General features: G+C 39.1%; 7 protein-coding genes across 7 annotated transcripts; 2 read left to right on the plus strand and 5 right to left on the minus strand.

Annotated features, from left to right (window-relative positions):
• Positions 1-645: 645 nt before the first annotated feature.
• PKNH_1213900 (50S ribosomal protein L22, apicoplast, putative) lies at positions 646-1,572 on the plus strand (the record flags this gene model as incomplete). Its single annotated transcript, XM_002260155.1, has 1 exon — positions 646-1,572. The coding sequence occupies one exon, from the start codon at positions 646-648 to the stop codon at positions 1,570-1,572; it is 927 nt and encodes a 308-aa protein (XP_002260191.1).
• Positions 1,573-1,926: 354 nt separating this feature from the next.
• On the minus strand, positions 1,927-3,486 carry PKNH_1214000 (1-deoxy-D-xylulose 5-phosphate reductoisomerase, putative; the record flags this gene model as incomplete). Its single annotated transcript, XM_002260156.1, has 1 exon — positions 1,927-3,486. The coding sequence occupies one exon, from the start codon at positions 3,484-3,486 to the stop codon at positions 1,927-1,929; it is 1,560 nt and encodes a 519-aa protein (XP_002260192.1).
• Positions 3,487-4,597: 1,111 nt separating this feature from the next.
• PKNH_1214100 (WD repeat-containing protein 79, putative) lies at positions 4,598-6,277 on the minus strand (the record flags this gene model as incomplete). The annotated part of the gene is made up of 1 exon (XM_002260157.1): positions 4,598-6,277. One exon carries the CDS (start codon positions 6,275-6,277, stop codon positions 4,598-4,600), a length of 1,680 nt encoding a protein of 559 aa, XP_002260193.1.
• Positions 6,278-7,420: 1,143 nt separating this feature from the next.
• PKNH_1214200 (DNA-3-methyladenine glycosylase, putative) lies at positions 7,421-8,836 on the plus strand (the record flags this gene model as incomplete). The annotated part of the gene is made up of 1 exon (XM_002260158.1): positions 7,421-8,836. One exon carries the CDS (start codon positions 7,421-7,423, stop codon positions 8,834-8,836), a length of 1,416 nt encoding a protein of 471 aa, XP_002260194.1.
• Positions 8,837-9,580: 744 nt separating this feature from the next.
• On the minus strand, positions 9,581-12,094 carry PKNH_1214300 (magnesium transporter, putative; the record flags this gene model as incomplete). The annotated part of the gene is made up of 2 exons (XM_002260159.1): positions 9,581-9,715; positions 9,836-12,094. 2 exons carry the CDS (start codon positions 12,092-12,094, stop codon positions 9,581-9,583), a joined length of 2,394 nt encoding a protein of 797 aa, XP_002260195.1.
• Positions 12,095-13,178: 1,084 nt separating this feature from the next.
• Positions 13,179-16,782, minus strand: PKNH_1214400 (conserved Plasmodium protein, unknown function; the record flags this gene model as incomplete). The annotated part of the gene is made up of 2 exons (XM_002260160.2): positions 13,179-16,441; positions 16,584-16,782. 2 exons carry the CDS (start codon positions 16,780-16,782, stop codon positions 13,179-13,181), a joined length of 3,462 nt encoding a protein of 1,153 aa, XP_002260196.2.
• Positions 16,783-18,416: 1,634 nt separating this feature from the next.
• PKNH_1214500 (KIR protein) lies at positions 18,417-20,186 on the minus strand (the record flags this gene model as incomplete). The annotated part of the gene is made up of 4 exons (XM_002260161.1): positions 18,417-18,746; positions 18,890-19,056; positions 19,304-20,003; positions 20,160-20,186. 4 exons carry the CDS (start codon positions 20,184-20,186, stop codon positions 18,417-18,419), a joined length of 1,224 nt encoding a protein of 407 aa, XP_002260197.1.
• Positions 20,187-21,711: the final 1,525 nt, after the last annotated feature.

Below are 21,711 nucleotides of genomic sequence, written 5' to 3' on the forward strand. Positions count from 1 at the left end.
TTAAAAAGAAGAAAAGCCAAGTGGTGGCACCGTATTAAACTACGTACCAAAGCGCTGAGAGAAAAAAAAAAAAAAAAAAAAAAAAAAGCAACACAGGGAGAGCGCCAAGAAGAGGCAAAACCAAAGTGAGAAATAATCCCGACACAAGCATACACGTTTAGTAATATATTCACAGCTTGCCCAATTTACCAAGGCAAAAAAAAAAAAAAAAAAAAAAAAAAAAAAAAAAAAATTTCCAGTTTTTCTCGAAAAAAACGCAACATTGTGGGCATCCCTCTGGGTCCATTTGAATGACGCATACGATTCCGTGCAAAATGCACTTGCCGGAGAATTCGCCAAACCAGCAGGGCAATAAGAAGGTTCTTGTTGACTGTGGAGAATGAAGTGGGAAGGGAAGGGTGTACACGCCCACGCAGCGTTGGATGGAATATTTCCCTAATGAGGACACACCTTTTGCCAAATATGCGGCAAGGGAATTTTCTCCACATGTGAGGAAAGTAGGCAAGTGTAAAATGTACAGGTCGCAGAGATCGCTCTGGGATTAAGTTGGCATCTGTGTGATAACCCCGCCAGGCAACTGTTTGCAAACCGCTTGCCAAGTCGGTACCCGGCTGAGAGAACAGCCAACCCTTGTGGAGAATAACGATGGGCTACCTAATCAGAATAGCCATCGCGTTTATTCTCCTAATGATAAATGATAAGGCGCCATTTGTGAGAAGTTTTTTTACCGCAAGCGGTGGTGGAGAAATAACCCAGAGGGGGGGAAGGAAAAGAAGAAACGACTTCTACCACTTATCGAAACGGAAGAAAGGCGCAAGGGAGGCGCTTCTAAATAATGTTGCAGGAACACAGGGAGGGAGTCAGTTGAGCGGCCCGCCCGTAATAGATGGGGTAGACAAAGTGGAGAACGCAAGTTGTAGTGATGATCATGGTGATGATCACCGTGATGATGGTACAGGTATGCAGGGTGAGGAGACGGGTGGAAGATACGCAAGTGGACTGGACCTGTTCCAGAATGATTGTCTACAGTTGAAGCAGTGGTACCTAGGACAGGAGGTGCGGGAAAAGTGGAAGGAGAAGCACGTGGAAAATGTACGAAGCAATTACGAGAAAGTTCTACTAAACAACAAGTACAACGAATTGTTTAACATGTATAGAAATATAAAAAAGAATAACGTGGAAAATTATAAAAAGAGAGTTAAAACTAACAGAATCAATCCAGTCATCTATGTAAAAAAAAGGCTAGTCTCCGCAACAGCAAAGTATATTAAAATGTCTTTTATGAAAACGAGGAAAATTCTTTGGAAAATCAGATACATGCCCATAATAAAGGCTTTCGCATTTCTGTATTACTACGGCACAAACAAATATACAGTGAATATTTACAAGTGCATAAAATCGTGCCTCTTTAACGCTATTAATAAATATGGGCGGAATAATATTAAGCCCGTTTTTCACACGCTACAGGCTAATATGGGTGGATATACCAAGAAGATTAACATTCGTGCAAAGGGGAAAACGGATATCATACGCGAGCCGCACACGCACATTCGGGTGGTTCTCGAGGTGTAATAACCACATTTGGGGGAGCAGAGGGGGGGGGGGTTATCCCCTCTCTTGACATATTAACCACTTGATCTATTTTTTTTTTTTTTTTTTATGTTACATGGCAATCTGAATGGTTTCTTGCAAAACGGAGAAGACACAAATTGGGAGTTTTTTTTTTTTTTTTTTTTTTTTTTTTTGCGTCTAGCGGAGGTAATTCATTTTCTTTTTTGAAAATCACCCCTACATAGGTGATGCTATATTTGTGTTTTCCAGGGGGGCATTTATCATAGGGAATAGATCCCATTTGGTTGGCTTCTCCCTTCAATTGTGAAAAACCCAATGGAAAATCTTATGATAAATTTTATCAAAAGAGCTTCTTCACTGCATTCTTCCATAGCGCGTCTGGTATACCTCCGTAGCCTTTTCCATGGACCAGTTGCTAATATCCCCAATTTGCTTCATCAGATCTTCGCAATTGTTGGAGATGGTCTGTGGAGTGAAGGATTCCAACACATCCGATATGATGGCGGCAATATCAAAGTAGCCAATTTTGTTATTCAAAAATAGTTTGTTCGCCACTTCGTTGGCAGCGTTGAGGACAGTAGGGTAGAAGGTTCCCTTCCTACCCGCATGGTAAGCGAGCTTGATACAAGGAAAATGATCCAGAGAAGGGGAGGAGAAGGTAAGAGGAGAAGTGTTAACTAAGTTAAGGGAAGGCAAATCTGTATTAATTCTATTAGGCCAACTCAAACCAAAAAGAATAGGTATTTTCATATCTGGATAATACATTTGTGCAATAACAGATTTGTCTATAAATTCGACACATGAATGGAGGATACATTCTTTATGAACAACGATATCTATATTATTATAATCTATGTCGAAGAGGAAATGAGCCTCAATAACTTCGAGCCCTTTATTCATCATAGTTGCTGAGTCAATGGTTATTTTGGGCCCCATTTTCCACTTGGGATGCTTGAGAGCATCTGCTGAGGTTACATTTTTCAATTGATCAATAGACATATTTTGGAAGGGGCCACCTGAGGAAGATAAAATAATTTTCTTTATTTGGTTCACCTTGGAGAAATTATCCTGTAGACATTTCGTCTGCAACACCTTGTTGTTGTCTAAACATTGGAAGATGGCACTGTGTTCCGAATCCACTGGAATTATGCATGACTTTGTATGAATCGTTAATAATTTTTTCAGATAAAATCCTGCAGATACGATGGACTCCTTATTTGCTAGTGCAATAATTTTATTATTCTTTATTGCATATATTGTCGAGTATAATCCATAGAAGGAGTCGATGCCAATTACAACCTTATCCAGTGTATCGCTCTTGCACATTTGCTTCATGCCTTCATCCCCTATTAGTATCTCTGGATTATAACCTTTTATATTTTTTAACAAATTTTTTAGCTCCTCATATTTCGACTCATCATGGATGCACACATATTTTGGCAAAAACTCCCTTGCTTGTTCATACAATTTATTCACACTTTTATTAACATACAATGCTTCTACGTTGAATCTTTTCTGGGTTCGGTTGCACTCGCGAATGATGTCCAGCGCGTTCGTTCCGATGCTCCCGCTACTTCCGAAGATGGCTACGTTGATCGGTGTGGCGTCATTACCTGTGTTGGCACTGTTAGTGGCATTTATGTCGTTGGCCGCGTTCACGATGTGTTGACTCCCATATGGGAGGTCCTCTCGCTTTCTAAATTTTATATGACCAGACCACTTTCCCCGTTTCTTTTCACCATTCTGCGCATCTCCTCCTTTCATATTTACTATGTATGCTCTTTTCCTCTCACCCTGTGTGTCCCTCCTCACGTGCATATCCCTTCCCCCTTGTTGAGGGTACACACGCACAGCCCTTATTTCCTCCATGCCAACGAGCAACAACAGGGTGTGCAAAAAAATGGACCCTTTCATTTCTTACTTGTTCGTTACTACTATGGCGATGTGGTGTGCGTCCACTATGAAGCATCCAGTGCGGGTGTGTGCGTGTGCGACTGGGTCAGGTTCATCCTGCTTATAGTTTCGACAAAGTCAGAGTCACTTCGACCGTACGGTTCAACGGGATTTCTACCAATCTTCTTTCTTACCCACCAAGCAGAGAACCCACAAATGGTACATTGCCATGCGTAAAAAGGGGAAAAAATTCCCACAATGTGGGTGATCTGTTAGAGCATCACGTTATGCGGATAAAGAGAGAAGAATGCCATTTCCAGGAGGAATTTTTTTTTTTTTTTTTTTTTTTTTTTTTTTTTTCACATGAACGGTTCAGGTAAAAATGGAAACACGTGGAGGAAAAGCTTAATGTGGGAGAGTAAATTTACCGTCGTGTGATGATTCGTTTGGGTGTATCCCCCCTTGTCGACTGCACACTTGCGCAATCTTGTAAAATCGCCCCCACACCAATGAAGTCCTTTTAATACTCAAGGATAGTACATTTTATGGTGATGCCCCTACAAATGCAATTCCAGCGGAAGAGTCTACAAAAATCCCCATTGGGGGGAGGAGAAGTTTCGCACCTTCTTTTTTTTACTTGTCAAGAGAAAATAAGATCCATTTAAACGCCTAGATATATCACCCCCCTAACGAACGCAATGATGTGAGTGCATTTCCCCCCCCACATTTGTTTACATCCATCGCAATTACAAAAAATGAGCTGGAAATGGCGTTACCGTATGGGCAAAGAGGAAGGGAGAATTTCCACTGCTCACAAAATTTAAAGCCATTAAAAAAGTAACATGTTCGTATGAATGTTATGGGGTTGACGGTGAAGCGTAAAAAAAAAAAAAAAAAAAAAAAAAAAAAAAAAAAAAAATCAAACGCCAAACATGATGGAGAATAGGATTAGTTTAATTCTTTAAAAAGATGGGTACCCAATTGTGCACTAAAATATGAACGCGCATAGAATCAGTCATAGGCACTTCCATCCAATAATAAAAAGCGAAGCAACTAGGAGAAGTACTTTTTTGGTTAAAGTCTGAGGGAGAAAAAACTACATATAAAAGGATTTCCCACTACACCCATAATATCAGTAGACAAAATCGCACCAAATTGTGCACACGCTGTTTACATACCGGGACATACTTGGAAAGGGAATCGAAGAAGACGTATCGTCGAGGAGATTATGGTCTGATGTATCCACCCCAGGGCTGAGGATACTGGCCATTATATCAACCTTGTTGTTGTTGTTTTCATAAAAGCGTCTCGTGCCCGATCCTGTTAAAAGGAGCGGATATGTAGGATGTAAATTCACCGAAATTATTGGAGAGTACTTGTTAATTTGTTCTTTGTAAATGACATTTTGTTCTCTCAAGTGGTACAGGTTTAAATAGCCAAAGCTATCTCCACTGATGAGAAGTACATCTTGATACACATCAAACAAGTACTTCTGATTCGTTAAGGCAAATCGCTTCCATTTCTGCACATACTCTGTATCTTTCCTCATGTCATAACGATAGATGAACGACCCATTTCGACTTCCACTTAGGAGAGAAAACTCGTCTAGCCACTTTATACATGTTATTCCATTGGAATTTTTTTTTTTATTTTGAAATTTTAAAATAAAATCGTTCTTATGATCACAGTTATCTGCATAGAGGTATATACAGTCATTGTAATCTCCAACAGCATAAACTACATTTTCTCCGTAACCTTTTCTCTTATATGCCATGGTAGAGATAATTCCTTTTTGTCCTTTCCCTTTTCTTGTACTTAGGATACGATTCTCATACACTTCATTTGGTTTTTCAAAATCGAAAACCTTAATAGACTTGGCGTTGGTTCCACATAGGATCCAGTTCCTCTCAGGATGGAAACACAACGAATAAGAGTTACACAGCTCGTAACACTCATCCACCGTTTTGAAGGACATGATAACGGAACCATCATACGCGCTGTGTAGACATACAGGTTTTCCTTTCGAACACACTGCAAAGAAACATGTGTTGCTATTGTTCCAGTCAAAAAATGGGTAAAACTTACAATCGTAAATGTGTTCATCCATTTGTAGGCAGATCCAACTCTCGTTCCTTTTCTCCTTCTCCTCATTATCCATTTGTTCGTACTTATCATGCAGTGCCCTTAAGTTTATATTCTGCTCTCCACCGTTACTGCTACCGTTACTTAACTCATTTAGTAATGACAGATCCGTGGCGAAAAGTTTCAAATGGTTGCTATTCGAAATGGTGTAGTAGCAACTTCCATCGCTGTTAAATTCGCACTGCTTCAGAAATTCATTTTTCCTTTTTATTTTTTGGCTCTTCTTCCGATGGCTTTCCTTCCTACCCCATTTATTCTCGACGGTATATTCTTCACTCAATTCGTTCTTTCCGGGTTCTCCTCCTGGAGGGTAGTCTATATTGGGATTCTCCCCTCCTTGGTAATATTTTACACATTGATTATTTTGTCCGTCTTCCACATTACTCCTCTGTTGATGGTTTGCGCAAGAACATCTCTCATGGATCGCTTCTCCTATCCTATCATCACCAAGTTTATCACATGACGATGATGATGTATCCCCGTCGATGCACTGCGTTTCTCTGGACTCTCTAAATTTATCAATTGGTTCATAATTGAAGTTGTAAAAATCTGCGTATGGTACTTCTTGCAAAATGTAAAATACTCTCTTCTTCATGTGCGTTTCTCCTCCTGTGTGCATTTCACAGATCTCCTTGTCGTTTGAGTCCACGTGTGTATTCCCCTCCATCATTCGTTTATTCCTCTTTTTTTTTTTTTTTTTTTTCAGTCTAGTATATTTAAAAAGATAATGCTGCTAGTTCAGCGTTATTTTAATGTTTCTTTAAGTTGCATGGAAGCCTCCTCATAATTGTTTTATTTCCCTCAGTAAAATCCTCCGTTCCTTTTTATTTTTTTGTCGCTACCCCATTGGAGGGATAAGCAGAGTGAACTCCGCTTGTGTTGCCTGAATAGTTTGGCTTTGCTATTCTGCTTAGTTTATAGGTGATACAGGAGGTGATTTATCAGGTGATATAGCAGGTTTTTTATCAGATGATAGGGGAACCCATTTTTCTCAAACCCACTTTTTTCATCACGTCAGAGAGCCGATTCTTGAGTGTTCACGTGGAGGACGGGGAAGATATGCCTCTTTCTACTTTATATTTCGTCCTGTCTCAATTATGTGGAGACTTCTTCCTTCATTTCCCTTGGGGGCTAACAGCGATGGGTCCACCCAATGTAATCCCCTCTTAATTATTTTCTTCTTTCCACTCATGCCCCACCTTTTCCATAGTGGAGCCTTATAATAGGCGCTACGAAGGGGGTTCCCCCAAATGTATATAATAAAACTGTTGAGTTGATAACTTTTTTTTTTTTTTTTTTTTTTTTTTTTTTTTGTTCTTTTTTTCCCCCCATGAAAATATCTGCATGAGGGTGAAGTCGGACGCCAAATGGTGCACAGTCAATAGAAAAAAAAAAGCAAAGTGAGATTCGCGAACAGTCATCAGGGGATACCCAAACGGGTAAATGATTCATACGTTGTAAATGCACGCTTGTACTGATGGGCTTCTGTAAGTATGCATCTCCCTCAAGGTGCAGCAAAACGCTACCGAGGCACACGCAGGGTTCCAGTCAAGTTATACTGCGTACTCTTCATTTGGAGGGCTCTTTTTCTACAGAAAAGGAAGTCACAATTTATGCATAAAGAGCATGCAAAATCGTATCTACTGAGGAATGGTTCCGCTGATAAGTAACCTTCAACCTTTGGGACGCTCCCCTTTTTCCTCGTGACCACATCCTTCCACCTGTTAAGCGGGGAAAAAAAAAAAAAAAAAAAAAAAAAATAGTGCCAACTACCCCTCCCACAAACGCATGAAACATACACGACGCGGAAATAATGCAAAATGAGAAGAGGTGCAGGAAAAGAAGAGGATCACTTGTTGACAGTGCGCCCCCCGCAGTGAGGAAGAAGGATAGGCAACGTGGCACTTTGAAGGTGGAAAGAAACGAAGGAACGGGAAGAACTCCTCCGCCAAAGATTAAGGAACATAAAGGAGAAGAAGAAAAGAGAAAAAAGACAAACCAGTTGGAATATATGGCATACGTGTACCTTCTAATGGAGTACTTTTTTGAAAATAACCAACTGACCGTTTTGAATGAAAAATTTTACCTACAAAAAAATGTGTTGCCAATAACGGAGGCACTGATCGGGCAAATTCTGTGGGTCTTTGATAAGGAGAGAAAAAAATTATATGGGTCCAGGATAACCGAACTGGAAGCTTACAACGGAACTGAAGACAGAGCATCCCATGCATATAATAATAAAAAAACAAATAGGAATGCCACCATGTTTGGGAAAGGTGGAGTCAGTTACGTGTACCTCTGCTACGGAATTCACAACTGCTTAAACATCGTAACGAATGAAGAAAATATCCCCGACGCCATTTTGGTTCGATCGTTGGAGCCTTTTTATGGTACCGACAGTATCTTGCTTAAGAGGTATAAAATTCATTCTGGGGGGTCTATGTTGGGGAGGGGTTCTTCTAATCCTTCTGCATGTGCGGTGAAAGGGAAAGGAGGTAGGATTCCCATTGGCTGCACAGATGAACATACTTACGACGATAGCAACTACTGCATGTTTAAAGAGAATCTCCAAAGAATTGAAAAAGTAAAGGAAATTTTGAAATCCATAAATATTAGAAAAATAGGCAAGGTTTGTAGCGGTCCTGGGTGTGTAACAAAGTGCTTAGATATTACAAGGAAGGACGATAAGGAGAGTTTTTTCTGTGATTTTCCAAACTATTCTATGGAAGGGAAGAATCTCACATTGGAGGGTAAACATGAGGGTGGGTGTGCTCAGGTAGGGGTAGTAACCATGCAAAGTGGTGATGCTACACAAGTAGGGGAACAGGCAGATACGAAATGCATTGCAGAATCTATTGAACTTTCAGAAGGGGTTCACCCAACTATAGAAGGTAAAAACATAAAGCCGGATCATTGCTCCACATGTAACATAAGGCATTTACAAAAGAGTCGATTCTTCATTAGCGTCTGTCCTAGTACAAGAGAAATAATTAATTTTTACGAAGAATTGGTTTCTCAAAAAAGAGAAAACCAAAGCTACATACAGCAGGTGTATGGTCATTACAAGTCGCACTTGCTAGACTACTTCAAATGTATGAAGTGGGACCAGGAGGAAATGGTCGTGCAGAGGGACAAGCGGGTAGGAGTTGCCTATGCTCAGGAAGCTGCCTTTTATAATTACCGTTTTTTGTTGAAGGGCCATCCTTCCATTTCGGTGTTACCCAAGTAAATACCCTGTTGTGATGGTACGAAGCTATTATTGGGTTATGCAGATTAGAACCAGGGATGAAAGCACACACTAGTATGGACACCAAGTGTCTGTGTATCCACCCATGTTAATGCTACACAATAAAGAGTGATTTATTAGAGGGTATGCCATGCCCCCACTTCGAAGTAAGGCATGTTCCATTTTTGTTTACTCAGCCTTGATGCCCGCGCCAACCATATGTAATCATTTTGTATGTCTGTCCCACTATGCATTCATCCCTCCCTCATTTTTATTGTATCATTTGTTATATTTTATTTGTTATATTTTATTTGTCATATTTTATTTATTTATATTTTTTTATTTTATTTTTTTTTTTGTGCCTAATTGTGTTTCCTTCCCCACGGATAAAACTCTCGCACAGCGTGGTGGAAAATATAGGAGACACTTCAAAAGAACCAGTATAGACGATCTAAAATTTCCGAAAAAATTCTCCTCACGTGTGCGCATATGTATCGATTATGCACGCCAAGTTTGTAAAAGTTACAATTAAAAAAAAATAAATAAAATAAAAAAAAAATAATATAGCAGGATTGTCATTTTGGTGGGTAAGGCATGTGAGTAAACCAAATTGGTCGCTCAACTATCTCATCGACTGCCTCATATATATATCTTATACGCAAAAGAGCACACTAGCATGTGTGAATATATTTACACTCATTAATGATAGCCATCCCCATTTGCTCATCCTTAACGGAAATCAGGTAGTCATGTCTTTCGGCGAAATTGCTCATTGAAGAAACGTAAGATATTTGGGATGGCATTTTTGTATGAAAGGAAAATAATTCCTACGAGGATTAGGAGGAAGCCAAAGGCCCAGGCGTACACGCACGAGGGTCGTTCCTGCAGGGAAAAAGGAGTATCTACTATTGACACGGAAGAACGTTATTATCTATGGGGGGGGCTATGACAGACGCATTAATGAGTGAGGAAGGATACCTTCCCCCCCTTTTCGAGTATTACGTCGAAAATGGCCATCCCGTTAGCAGCATTGAAGGATATATTTCCGAAGCTTTTTAACGACACTACATGTGTGAGATTGTAATACTTTAACAGAAAAGGCGTGTATATAATTTCTACGATGGAGCAAATGATGGTTAATATAATCAGGAGAACTATTTTATAATTGAAAAGAAAATTACGTAAGGTCAATTGTTCATTTATCATCACGGACACCAGTCCCATAAAGGTTGCCTTGGAGAAAATAGTCGCCAGGGATCCCATAATTCCTGATGACACTGGGGAGAAGAAAAAGAAAAAATTCCCTCTCCTTCGCTTCGAATTTGGATATTTATCTTTGCGCTCCATACTCGTATTGAATTTGGAGCTATGTACCTCTCCTCCTGAGTGCACACCCCTATGCTGTACACCAACGCATCCTGTGGAAATACCTGTTGAAATACCTGTTGAAGTGCCTGTTGAAGTGCCTGTTGAAGTGCCTGTTGAAGTGCCTGCAACCAAGTGGCCCAACGAAAGAAACGCCACCATAAAGGAGAAGAACATCTGACAACTTAGCAACGTTATAGATGCACCCGTTAGGAATAGATCCAAAACAGAATCTATGTCTTTGAAGTTACTGTCATGGGCAGAGTAAACAGTGATTAATGTTAGACCCAGGGTGGAAAAAGGTATGCCCACATATAAGTAAACTGACTGCTCCTCCTTTAGAAAAAATTTTTCTAGCAGTAATGAGCACATGAGTCTGACGCTCACAAAGCCAACCATCGACATGGGTAGAAATACATTACTGAATATGTTTAATGCAGGGGCTATAAAGCTTGTAAGTGCTATTCCTAGGTAGAAGCAAATGTAGCTTTTTGTTCTTATATTCGAGTGCGCACGTTCGACATCTGATGGTAGATGTGTGGGTGTGGACTTCAGGCAGATACTTTTATTCTCTTGATCCATTTTAAGAGTAGAGCACCTCGTAATTTCTTCCTCGTCACTGTATTTTTCCTTTTCCTCCAACGCCCCCAATCCGCTTCCACGGCTATATTCACGCCCATTTTTGCTGAGCGAGGCTTCGGCATTCACTCCCCCTTCGGGTTTGGAATTAGTCGTGTCGCCACTCACCCTGTCTACGAACCCATCCGACCGAAATGAGCAGTAGTACATTTTATCCTCACCAAGCAACTCCCCATTGGGGCTTTCACTTTTAAAAATTTTAGACAATTTTTTTTGAGAAGTGCTCATCATTATCATGTTGTTGTTATGAGGCCCCGCAGCTACATCTTCCACGGGCAGGGTCTTCCCCCAATGGGGCAGGAATCCCCTTGGTGGGCAATCATCACATATTAAATGTTTTTTCCCATGCATCCCAGTTTTGTTCTTCCTACAGTAACCATTTAGAGTGAGGAGCCTTTTCCATTCTCTCCTTTTTTCCTCATTGCGCAGGGGAGTGTAATAAATACTTTGTTTGGGATTCCCTAACATTCGACAAGTTGGCCTTTTCGATAACCACAAGCACTTTTTTCTTTTCAGTTTTTTATTTATGCCCCTCGCTGAAAAGTTGCTCCATCTAGATGGATGCTTTCCCTCTCCGAGGTGAGAACTAATTGGGTGCATGTCCAATGGTTCCTTCTGCCATTCGGCAGATAAGCCATCACAATTACTATTCCAGTCCATTCGATAGCTCTCCTTCGCGTCTTCTTCCCGTTTGTACATTTCCATTCCGTTATTCGTTCGTTTTATGCATACAGATTTTCGAAGATCTACTTTTTCACCTTCTGAGGAATTATTAAATGGGGACAAATAGCCTTGGCCCAAATTACAACCATCTGGGTGTAACAAATTTACGCTTAACGATTTTTCCATGAGGCTGCTGCTTAAGCGGTCCTCTTCTTCCTCTTCCCCAGCCTCTTCATGCTTTCGTTCTCCCTCGTTGGTACCACTCGAAGGGGCCCTCTTAATCGTTTGGTGTGCCCCGTCATGACATTTTTTTATCTTCCCCTTTCTGTAGCAAATGCGTCTACTGATTTGTAGACTCCTTATCGAAATGTTTAAAAAGGAATATTTCCTTTTCCTTTTTTTTTCTCCCTTTTTCCCTTCTGTTTCGCCCCCCTCGCTAGCGCTATCGCTATCGCATTCGGTTGTCTCGAGGAGCTTCTCATATTTTGAATAAATGATGTGACTCTTCCTCACCAGAGTAGTTCCAACTGCCTCTACAACGGAGACAATGGTGCTTAAGCATATTCCGATGGCGTAGATCCACGGGGAGTCCATCGGCGTAGCGGAAAACAGCTTACGGTGTCGGTCCAACGGAGAAACCGCCTTGCCTCTCGCTCAAGCTCCCTTTTGAAAAAAATGGACTCTTATTCTCCGTCAAAAATACAAGAAATATATATAAATAAAAGGAAGGATGAGAATTGCACGAGAAGACATTGTACGTAACACTTCACAGGGTCTGTTCCCTCATTTTCCTTTTTTTTTTTTTTTTTTTTTTTATCACTAACGGGGGAGGTAATACATACGTGTATATATGCAGCACACCAAATTCTGTAGCAACTTTTTTTTCTTTTCCCTTCTTCCCACCCCCTCTACAACAATACGGATAATGCAAAAAAAAAGAAAAAAAAAAAAAGACAAAAATCTGAAAGCATACGCTGCGTCTATATATGAATAGACCATTCAACTCTGTGTAGTCCATTTTTTATTTAAAAAAAGGCATTACGAAAAATGCAGCTTTTATTTCTTCCCCCATTTGGAAGACTTAAAAAATTACCTGACCCGTTCAGAATTTTGTACAATTTGTCCAATACACAAAAGTGTGAATTTTTTTTTTTTTTTTTTTTTTTTTTTTTTCCTTTTTTAGCTCAACATTTTTTGGGGAATACAACAATGCCATTTTTGCAGACGAGAAAAGGGAGCTTCAGCTTTCGTTTGCTTTATTTTACTTTGTCCTATTTGCATCCCTTTTACGCACAACATGAGTGGGAAAAAAAGGAAATATTACAAAATTGGATACTACCTTTGTTTTCATCAAAATGAACAAAAAAAAAAAGAAAAAGGCGAAATGAAGTGAAAACAAAGTTAATAAACTTTTTAAAACTCTTACAAAAAAATGATCCCCCCCGTCCAAATGAACGGGAGCAATCTCTGTTGGTGAGGCAACAAGTGAGACGCTTTTTTTCTCCTCTTTCCAAAAATTCAAACAACACATACATCATACATAGGCGGAGGGAATCCTATGGAATACAGTCAAAATGCAAAGTATGCGAAATATAAACATATTTCTTTGCTATATTACAGGCAATGTTCCTCAGCATACCTGGTGGAGATCTTTCTACAATGCACTTTTTTTTTTTCTTTACAACTCTTCCACTTCGAAGTTATCCAAATCGATTTTCTCATTCCAAACATCGTCGTTTATTTGTGCGTCTTCGTCAGACGAACTGGGAAGTAACTTTTCCTGGCGTCTGTCCATTTCCTTTTTCTCCTCTTTTGTATTCCCCTCCGCTTCTGGCTTGTTATCATAATACAAACTATTTAGGGACTTCTTTTTACACCCAGCAAGATCGTACTTATTTGAGTTCTCCTCAGATATCGGGGCTGAACCTAATTCATCGTCATTTTTTTCATCCGCTGGACGAGTTGGAAATCCTTGTTTCATTTTGCTACCACCGAAGATGTGCATGGGGAAAAAGGCATTTTCACTGGAATGGAAACTTTTCTGAGATTCCTCCTTTTCTTTTATTTTCAGGGATTCCTTCTTTTTATTCATGTCGAATAAGTCCTTAATTTTATTTTCTGTGTTCATATAAAACTGCGAAACGTGTTGCACGTTAAAAATATCACTTGTGCTGTTGACTTTGTTCAGATTCTTTTTCCCCATGAACAGATCGATGTATTTGTTTTTTCCATCTCGGTTTATATCCGGCTTGGTGTAATTCACCTGGTTCGGATCTACGTGCTTATCATCTATGGGGTTGTCTTCTACCTCGTTTCCCTCCGGATGCATTTCCTCTATAGTTCCCCCTTCATTCTTCCAAACGACGGTGTCTACACCCGGATGGGCCGACTCGCTTCTCGCCGCCACGTCCACCTGGGCGGAACTATTTTTACCGTTCTGGTCTGAGATGAAATTGGGGATTCGATTCATATTCGTGTAAATAAAATTTTTAGCAAACCCAGTGACATCGGTGAGGGTACCATCCCCTGGGCTGGCGGTTCCGATGCTGGTATTATCCACATTTGGTATTGCCCCTTCCGCACTGGACACACTACTTGTAGGGGCCTCCTTAACGGTGCTACCCCCTCTGTTTTCTCCTTCGTCACTTTTCTTCTCCGTTGTGGAGGAAAAGAAGGCTTTATTTTGGAGGTTCTTTTTAATGGGGTTTTCATTTATATACTTAAAGGTGCTTTCTAAGAAGGTGGAGGAATTTCCAATAAAGCCCTTGATCTCATTTTTTAAATTATTTTCAAAGGAAGCCAATTTTGACACGTGCACCGTCACCTTTGGTGGTACCATTATACTTTTCACTTCCTTCATTGCGATTTGTTTTTCTAAGTTATGTATGTTTTCCTTCATTACTTGCATGCTACATTGGTACCCCACGATGGCATTTTTCAAATTTTGATTTAGGAGCTTATATTTGTTCAGTTTGTAGTTTTTTTCATTAATGAGTAAATTTTTGTCTTTCACTATGTTTTGTAGTTTCAGCATTTTTTCTGTTACTTCTTCTGCTTTGCTTATCTCCATTTGGAGTTCCTCCCTGAGGAGGATGGTTTGTTTGATGCAATTTTTATGATGGTCACCCAGGTTTTCTGGACCGTTGTTACACAAATTACCTACACAGTCAATTCCCACCTCCCCCAGGGTTACGCCCAACGCGGGATGCGTCATCCACCTGGCATGGAAACTCTCCGAAGACTCGTAACCCTTCAGCTTCTTCTGAAGAAAACACATCTTCGCTTCATACTTCCTCAGAACGTCAACAAAGAAGGAACATTTCATTTTGTACGATTTGAGACATATTGCAGAATTATTTATTTCGGTAAGGAAAACTTTTATTTTCTCTTTCAGTTCTTCTTTCTGATTTTTCTCCGACTCCAACTGTTCCATTAAGTTTCTGTTCTTCTCGATAATTGTCTCCACATAATTTTTCATTTCGTAAATGTCGTAGCTGTATTTTTCGATACTTTTTAATTTTTCCTGTACGTACACCAGATCCTTCTTCAAAAGTTCATTTTCATTTTCGACTTTACTCTTTTCACTCCTCAGCAGTTCTATATCTTTTAAGTTTTTTTTATTTTCCATGAGTAGCTGATCAATTTTATTATTCTGTTCTTGGATCATTTCATATTTCACAAAACTTTCCTTCTCATTTATTTGCAAGTTCGACTTTAAGTTGCAAATATTTTCTTCATTTTTTTCTTCCTTCATTTTTAAGTATGTGTATTCATCATTAAGTTCTTTGTATTTATTTTTCAGTTGAGAATTTTCCTCCTCTTGGTTAATTAGTTCCTTTTGCAGGTTGGTAATTTTATTCTCCAAATTGTCTATAGCTTTTTTATACATCAATTGGTCATTCCGTTTTTGTTCATCATTCTGCATGAGGTTATTTTCCCATTCGTTTATCTCCATTTTATATTTTTCAATTGTATTTTGCATTTCCTGTATGGTCTGCTCTTTCCTAATGAGCTCCTCTTCTGTCTTGGATATATTTTCTTTCATTTCTTCTTCCTTCTGCTTAATCACATTTTTATTTTCTTCCATTTCGCGCTGCACTTCCTGCAACTTCTTTTCATACTCATCGCATTTGTTCCTAATTTGATTACAATACTTTTTAATTTGTTCATAATTTTTTTCTCCTTCTATTTTCTCCTTCTTCATTTCGTTGCAATTGTTTTCGTACATCTTCAGTTTTTCCAACAGTTCATTTTGCATATTTGTTTGTTCTTCGTTCCTCTTCTCATATTCCTCTAATTTTTTTTTTAAATTCTCACACTGCTCCTGTAGCTGCGTCGTGGTGTCCACTTCTGTGTGCATTTGTCCTTCGTCTTGTGTGATAACATCGGGTTGTTCTTCACACAATTGAGGGGATATCCCACTCTGCTCCATCGGAGCATTCAGGGAGGTAGTTTGATCAGGCAACAAATCCTCTTTGCTCCTTCCCCTTTGGATATTTTCTCCTATATTTTTTTCACCTGCACTGTTCAGGCTATTTTCACCCTTTTTATCAGAAAATAAATCCATTTTTATCATATCCGTTTGTACGGAATAATTCGCACATTTTTGGTTGGTTTGATTTGGAGGATATTCCTCCTGAATAACTTTTGATCCATGAGAAAGGGGAGAATTTTTTTCCTCCTCAATTGTGCATTCCCCTGAATTGCCAATAAATTGTTCATCATCATGCAGGTTCACATTTGGGGGGGGTCCTTTGTCGTTCACTTGCTCACCCGTATTATGGGTCTCCTTCTTCTGATTCTGTTCCTTGTTATGTTTCTCTTCGATACAATTTAATACCACCCCTTGTTTCCTCCCTTCAGGGGGGTCACCCACGATGTGTCCATCCGTTATGTCTTCACTGCGTTCCACCCTGAATATGCCTTCCTTAAGCGTATCCGCTGCATGGTGTACAAGGAATGAAAAAAAAAAAATGAAACACTTCCATTGGCACAGGTGTATCATAGTAGTGCCATAGTCTTGCACATGCGCAAATAAATATGAACAGCCTTAGGGGCGAATGTTTATTGGGTCCTTCCTAACCTGAACTGCTTCCATCGGGTTGTTTTGCTTCCGCTTCTCCTTTTTCATTATCGCCTAATATAAGGTCATCATCTGCAATGCTTATATCCGAATCCCAAACATTTTCCTCGTCTATGCTAATGCGGTCGTCTGATTCGCTATCCGGAAAATCTAACTTTGCCACGCCTGGTCGCTTCCCCTCCTCTTTCGCTCGATTCATCGTTCGGTGGGGTTTCTATTAACGTTTTCTGTTAGCGGTTTGCTGAACATTGCACAACACGCTGTAAATGGGCTAACATGCCCCTCACCCCTTCACCTTGCAAGCTGTACCCTTGATGACTCGAAGGACTCATATAAGGACAGGGAACGAGCAGCATACAAACAAAAATAAACGAGTGAGCCAATATGTATACATGGGCAAACTCAACCAATCGAATATACAGTGCCCGCCTTGAAAGGGAGAATTCCTTCAAGCTAATCTTACACGGGAGGGAGAAAATGACAACAAAAAAAAAAAAAAAAAAAAAAAAAAGAAACTTTTATTTTTGCCTGAACAATGCAGGTGAAACCTATTCAAAATGGCGCGCGCGAAAAAAAAAAAAAAAAAAAAAAAAAAGTGTAATTTTTCACCTTGCAAATATGGAAGCAAAGGAAAAAATTGTACTTAACAAATTTTAAAAAAAGAAAGAAAGATAATAAAACAAATAAACTGAGTAACCTCGAACAAGCACAAAAGAATGTTAGTCAAAAGGAGGCCCACTGCGGAGTAGTTTCACAATAACATCTTCTGCCAGGGGCATGTAAAACGCAGAGTACAGTTCACACAAGCCCAGGTGTTGGGCATCGTATCCTAATTTACTAAAAGATTAAACTTTATTATTTGTGAGGTGTCCCCCTCATGGATCCACATCCCCGTTCCGCACTTTCTCTTCCTCTTCGTGGACTGCATGAGGAGGGGTGGAATATTTTATCTGCACAACTGCCCATTAGAAGAACCTTGATCTGAGAGACGACAACTTAATTGCGAGGGGATAAGTACACACATATGTGTGATCACAGACATGTGCACATATGCTTAAACGTATGTGCATTTGTACAGGTATATTATCGCGGGTTTTCCCGCCTACTTGTAAGTTGAAGTCTTGCGTAGTCACTTTAAGAGGTAAACATAGGGCATTTCTCCCCAGGGGGAAAAACCTCTTCACTGTGCGCGTGCTCGAATAATTTTCACCTCCCTCTAAGTCGACATCAACGTTACAACCTTATAAAAGCATGCATACACTTTAAACTAAAAATGCGCCTTAATATAAAATTTTCTCCGTGTGACAAATTTTATACTAGAACACATTTCTTTTTTTCTTTTGCACAAATTAATGGCACATTTTTTCTTCTTTTTCCTCTTTTTTTTTTTTTTTTTTTTGAGAAGCGCCCGGTGTTTAACAACAGTGGAAAAAAAAAAGAAGGAAAAAAAAAGAAGGAAAAAAAAAGAAGGAAAAAAAAAGAAGGAAAAAAAAAGAAGGAAAAAAAAAGAAGGAAAAAAAAAGAAGGAAAAAAAAAGAAGGAAAAAAAAAGAAGGAAAAAAAAAGAAGGAAAAGAAAAGAAAGAAAAGAAAAGGAAAAAGAAAAGGAATAAAAGAGAAGGAAAAGAAAAGAAAAAAGAAAGAAAGAAGAAAAAAACAGGAAAGAAAAAGAAAAAGGAAAGGAAAAGGAAAAGAAAAAGAAAAGAAAAAGAAAAGAAAAAGAAAAGAAAAAGAAAAGAAAGAAAAGAAAGAAAAGAAAGAAAAGAAAAGGAATAAAAGAAAAGGAATAAAAAGGAAAGAGTAAAGGAAAAGAAAAAGGAAAAAAGAAAGGAATATTACGTGGCATAATAACGTATATTTCCTGGTCTTCTATTATTTGTTCCGGCCCTTTCCCTTCCCCCTCTTCCGATTGATCGACGAGGTGGTTCATCATCATAGATGGTAGAAACATTGGTGGAGCTACCACCTAAGGTGGATGATCCACCACCACGACCACCTAAGGTGGTGGAACCGTCATCTCCTAGTGTAGAAGAATCATTCTGTGTGAAAGTGTCGTCAAAGTGTTGACGTCCAACGGTAGATCTTCCCCGTCTTCTATTCCTTCTTCCTGTATTATTGAGTCCACCAAAGAGAGATTTTTTTATTCCATCAAATACATCAGTATACTGAAAAAAAAAAAAAAATATATATATACATGTATACACATATGTGTATACATATATATATACATATACATATACATATATACATATACATATACATATATACATATACATATATATGTGTATATTTCTTATAATGCCATTACTTTATATAAAAAAAATGCAAGGGTAGGAAGACCTACTGCAGCTAAAGCAGAAGGTATGACAACAGTACTGGAAGGGGATGATCCATCATTTTGATCACCTTCCAGATTTATACTCATTTCGGGCACTTCTCCATCCACATCCGGGCCCTCTATATCCACCTTTGGACCTAAGAAAAAAACAAGGAAAAAAAAAGAGAGGGGAGGATCAGTACAATTATATTCCTAGGATATCAGAGCCCAAAAGTTTGGTGGTAGATGCGCCCATAACAAGAGGTGCAAATGGTTCTTCCTTTGGGTATATGTGTGTGTTGGACGGCATTCTTTCTCCTTTCTGTATTGTAATAACATATATATATATAATTACACACATATTTATTATCTCCCCTCATTCGCCATTTGTCTTATCTGGTCTACCATCTGGTCCAGGTCTTGATTCAGGACCTAAACTTTCCGCTGATCCCTCGGCAGTGCACTTCGATTGATCCAGTAGCGGCCTTGGATTCCATTGACTGGTTTTCCCTGCCATAAATTCTGTACAGTAGGAGGTGGTAATCCACCCCCCGGGGCAATTAGTGCTCACACCTCTATATGTTTCTAGAACTGCCTTCTGGTGTTTGTCATATTCCCCCTTACAGGGACATTTTCTATTATTCGGCCCCCGCTTCTGTAGGGAAGTATAGTTATAGTAATAATCGAATAATTCCTTTCCTTTTGTGAAAATGTCCACGTTAGTCTTGGGATATGGATTAGTGCATTGATCATTAAACCTGAACTTCCCAAATGTGTTATAAACTGATTGCATTAGACTTTCAAACTGTCCATCCTTATCCGATTCTGTCTTCAATTGGTCACCTAACCAATAATAAAAGAAACCACAACGATCCTCATGGGACGGAACGTTCTTCGTCAGACCCTTATGCACAAAACACCAAGCACCAAGAATCTTACTAGATGTATCTACATTCTTCTCGCGCTCACGGAGCGCTTCCTGTAATCCCCCTTCCAGGATGTTAGTGTAATTTCCTTTCCCGGATATCCTCACAGTACAATTTAATTTTCCGCTTAATCTATTGTATACTTGTTCGGAAGGTAACCTCGCTAAGCACTGTTGCTTCTATAAATATAATAAACCGGGAATAGAAAATATGTGATATATATACTCCATTGTATGTGCTTCAAGCATCTAATTATTTAATTTGGCATATAAAATACTTGTATTCACAGTATACATCGATACTTATTACTATAGACGAAACAAAATCTCCCTTACCGTAGGTCCTGATGGTCCTGGCGTCATCTTCAACTCTATTCCTTCACTTCCCTTTCCTTTTCCTTTCCTCTTCTTTTTATTCCTTTTCTTTTCTTCTTATTCCTTTTCTTTCCTTTTTATTCCTTTTCTTTTTCTTTTCTCCTTTATTTCTCCCTTGAAGCCTTCCTTAACTTTAATAATAATTTTCCCCCCCTATTTTAAAAAAAAGTAATTCCTTCCCACTTTAAATATGCCTTAATCCACACCAAATATAATTCTCCCTCCTCAAAAATAGAATTTATCCCTTCTTGGAAAGGATAATTCCTGATTCTAAAACATGACTCATTACATCCAAATAATAAAATTTTCTCTTACAACCACTCCCTCCCTTCCCCTAAGGTAAAAATTTCAAAATCCCATTATACGATCTTAAAAAAGAAAAAACATATATCACACATTAGAGATACTACTGAAATTCCCCGAATCTAGTGCACCCACTTTGTTGTATACATCCACATGGAGTACTATTACTATTTACTATCCACTTCTTCCCTAACACCATTAATCTTATAATTGATTACTCTTTCACTGTGTAAAACCTAACTGGATTTACTATATTATTCCATCCTTTCCCTTTCATTTTCATCACATTTTCTTACAATACAATTTTTCATTCCTTAAAGTGGAAATTGTAAAAATTACGCTATTCCACTTTAAGAAAAATATTCCTACAGCAAAAGAAGATTTTATTGCAATCGGCTTTTGCATAGTGCACCGGGGATTAAGGTTTAGGGTTTAGGGTTTAGGGTTTAGGGTTTAGGGTTTAGGGTTTAGGGTTTAGGGTTTAGGGTTTAGGGTTTAGGGTTTAGGGTTTAGGGTTTAGGGTTTAGGGTTTAAGGTTTAGGGTATATGGTTCACGGTTTACTGTTCAGAGTTTAGTGTTAGGGTTCAGGGTTTAGGGTTTAGGGGTTAGGTTTACGTTTCAGGGTTTAGGGTTTAGGGTTCAGGGTTTAGGGTTCAGGGTTTAGGGTTCAGTGCTCAGGTTTTAGGGTTTAGGGCTTAGGGTTTAGAGTTCAGGGTTTAGTGTTTATGGTTTAAGGTTTCAAATTTAGGGTTTGTGGTATAGGGTTTAGGGTTTAGGGTTTATGGTTTAGGGTTTATGGTTTAGGGTTTATGGTTTAGGGTTTATGGTTTAGGGTTTATGGTTTAGGGTTTATGATTTAGGGTTTAGGATTTAGGGTTCAGGGTTCAGGATTCAGGGTTTAGGGTTCAGGTTTAGGATTTATGGTTAAGGGTTTCAGGCTTTAGGGTTTAGGGTTCAGGTTTTAGGTTTTAGGGTTTAGTGTTTCAGGGTTTAGGGTTTAGGGTTTAGTGTTTAGCGTTTAGGGTTTAAGGTTTAGGGTTCAGGGTTCAGGGTTTAGGGTTTAGGGTTTAGGGTTTAGGGTTTAGGGTTTAGGGTTTAGGGTTTAGGGTTTAGGGTTTAAGGTTAAGGGTTTCAGGCTTTAGGGTTTAGGGTTCAGGTTTTAGGTTTTAGGGTTTAGTGTTTCAGGGTTTAGGGTTTAGGGTTTAGTGT

This window comes from Plasmodium knowlesi (genome assembly GCF_000006355.2).
Source record: "Plasmodium knowlesi strain H genome assembly, chromosome: 12".
NCBI classification, from domain to species: Eukaryota; Apicomplexa; class Aconoidasida; order Haemosporida; family Plasmodiidae; genus Plasmodium; species Plasmodium knowlesi.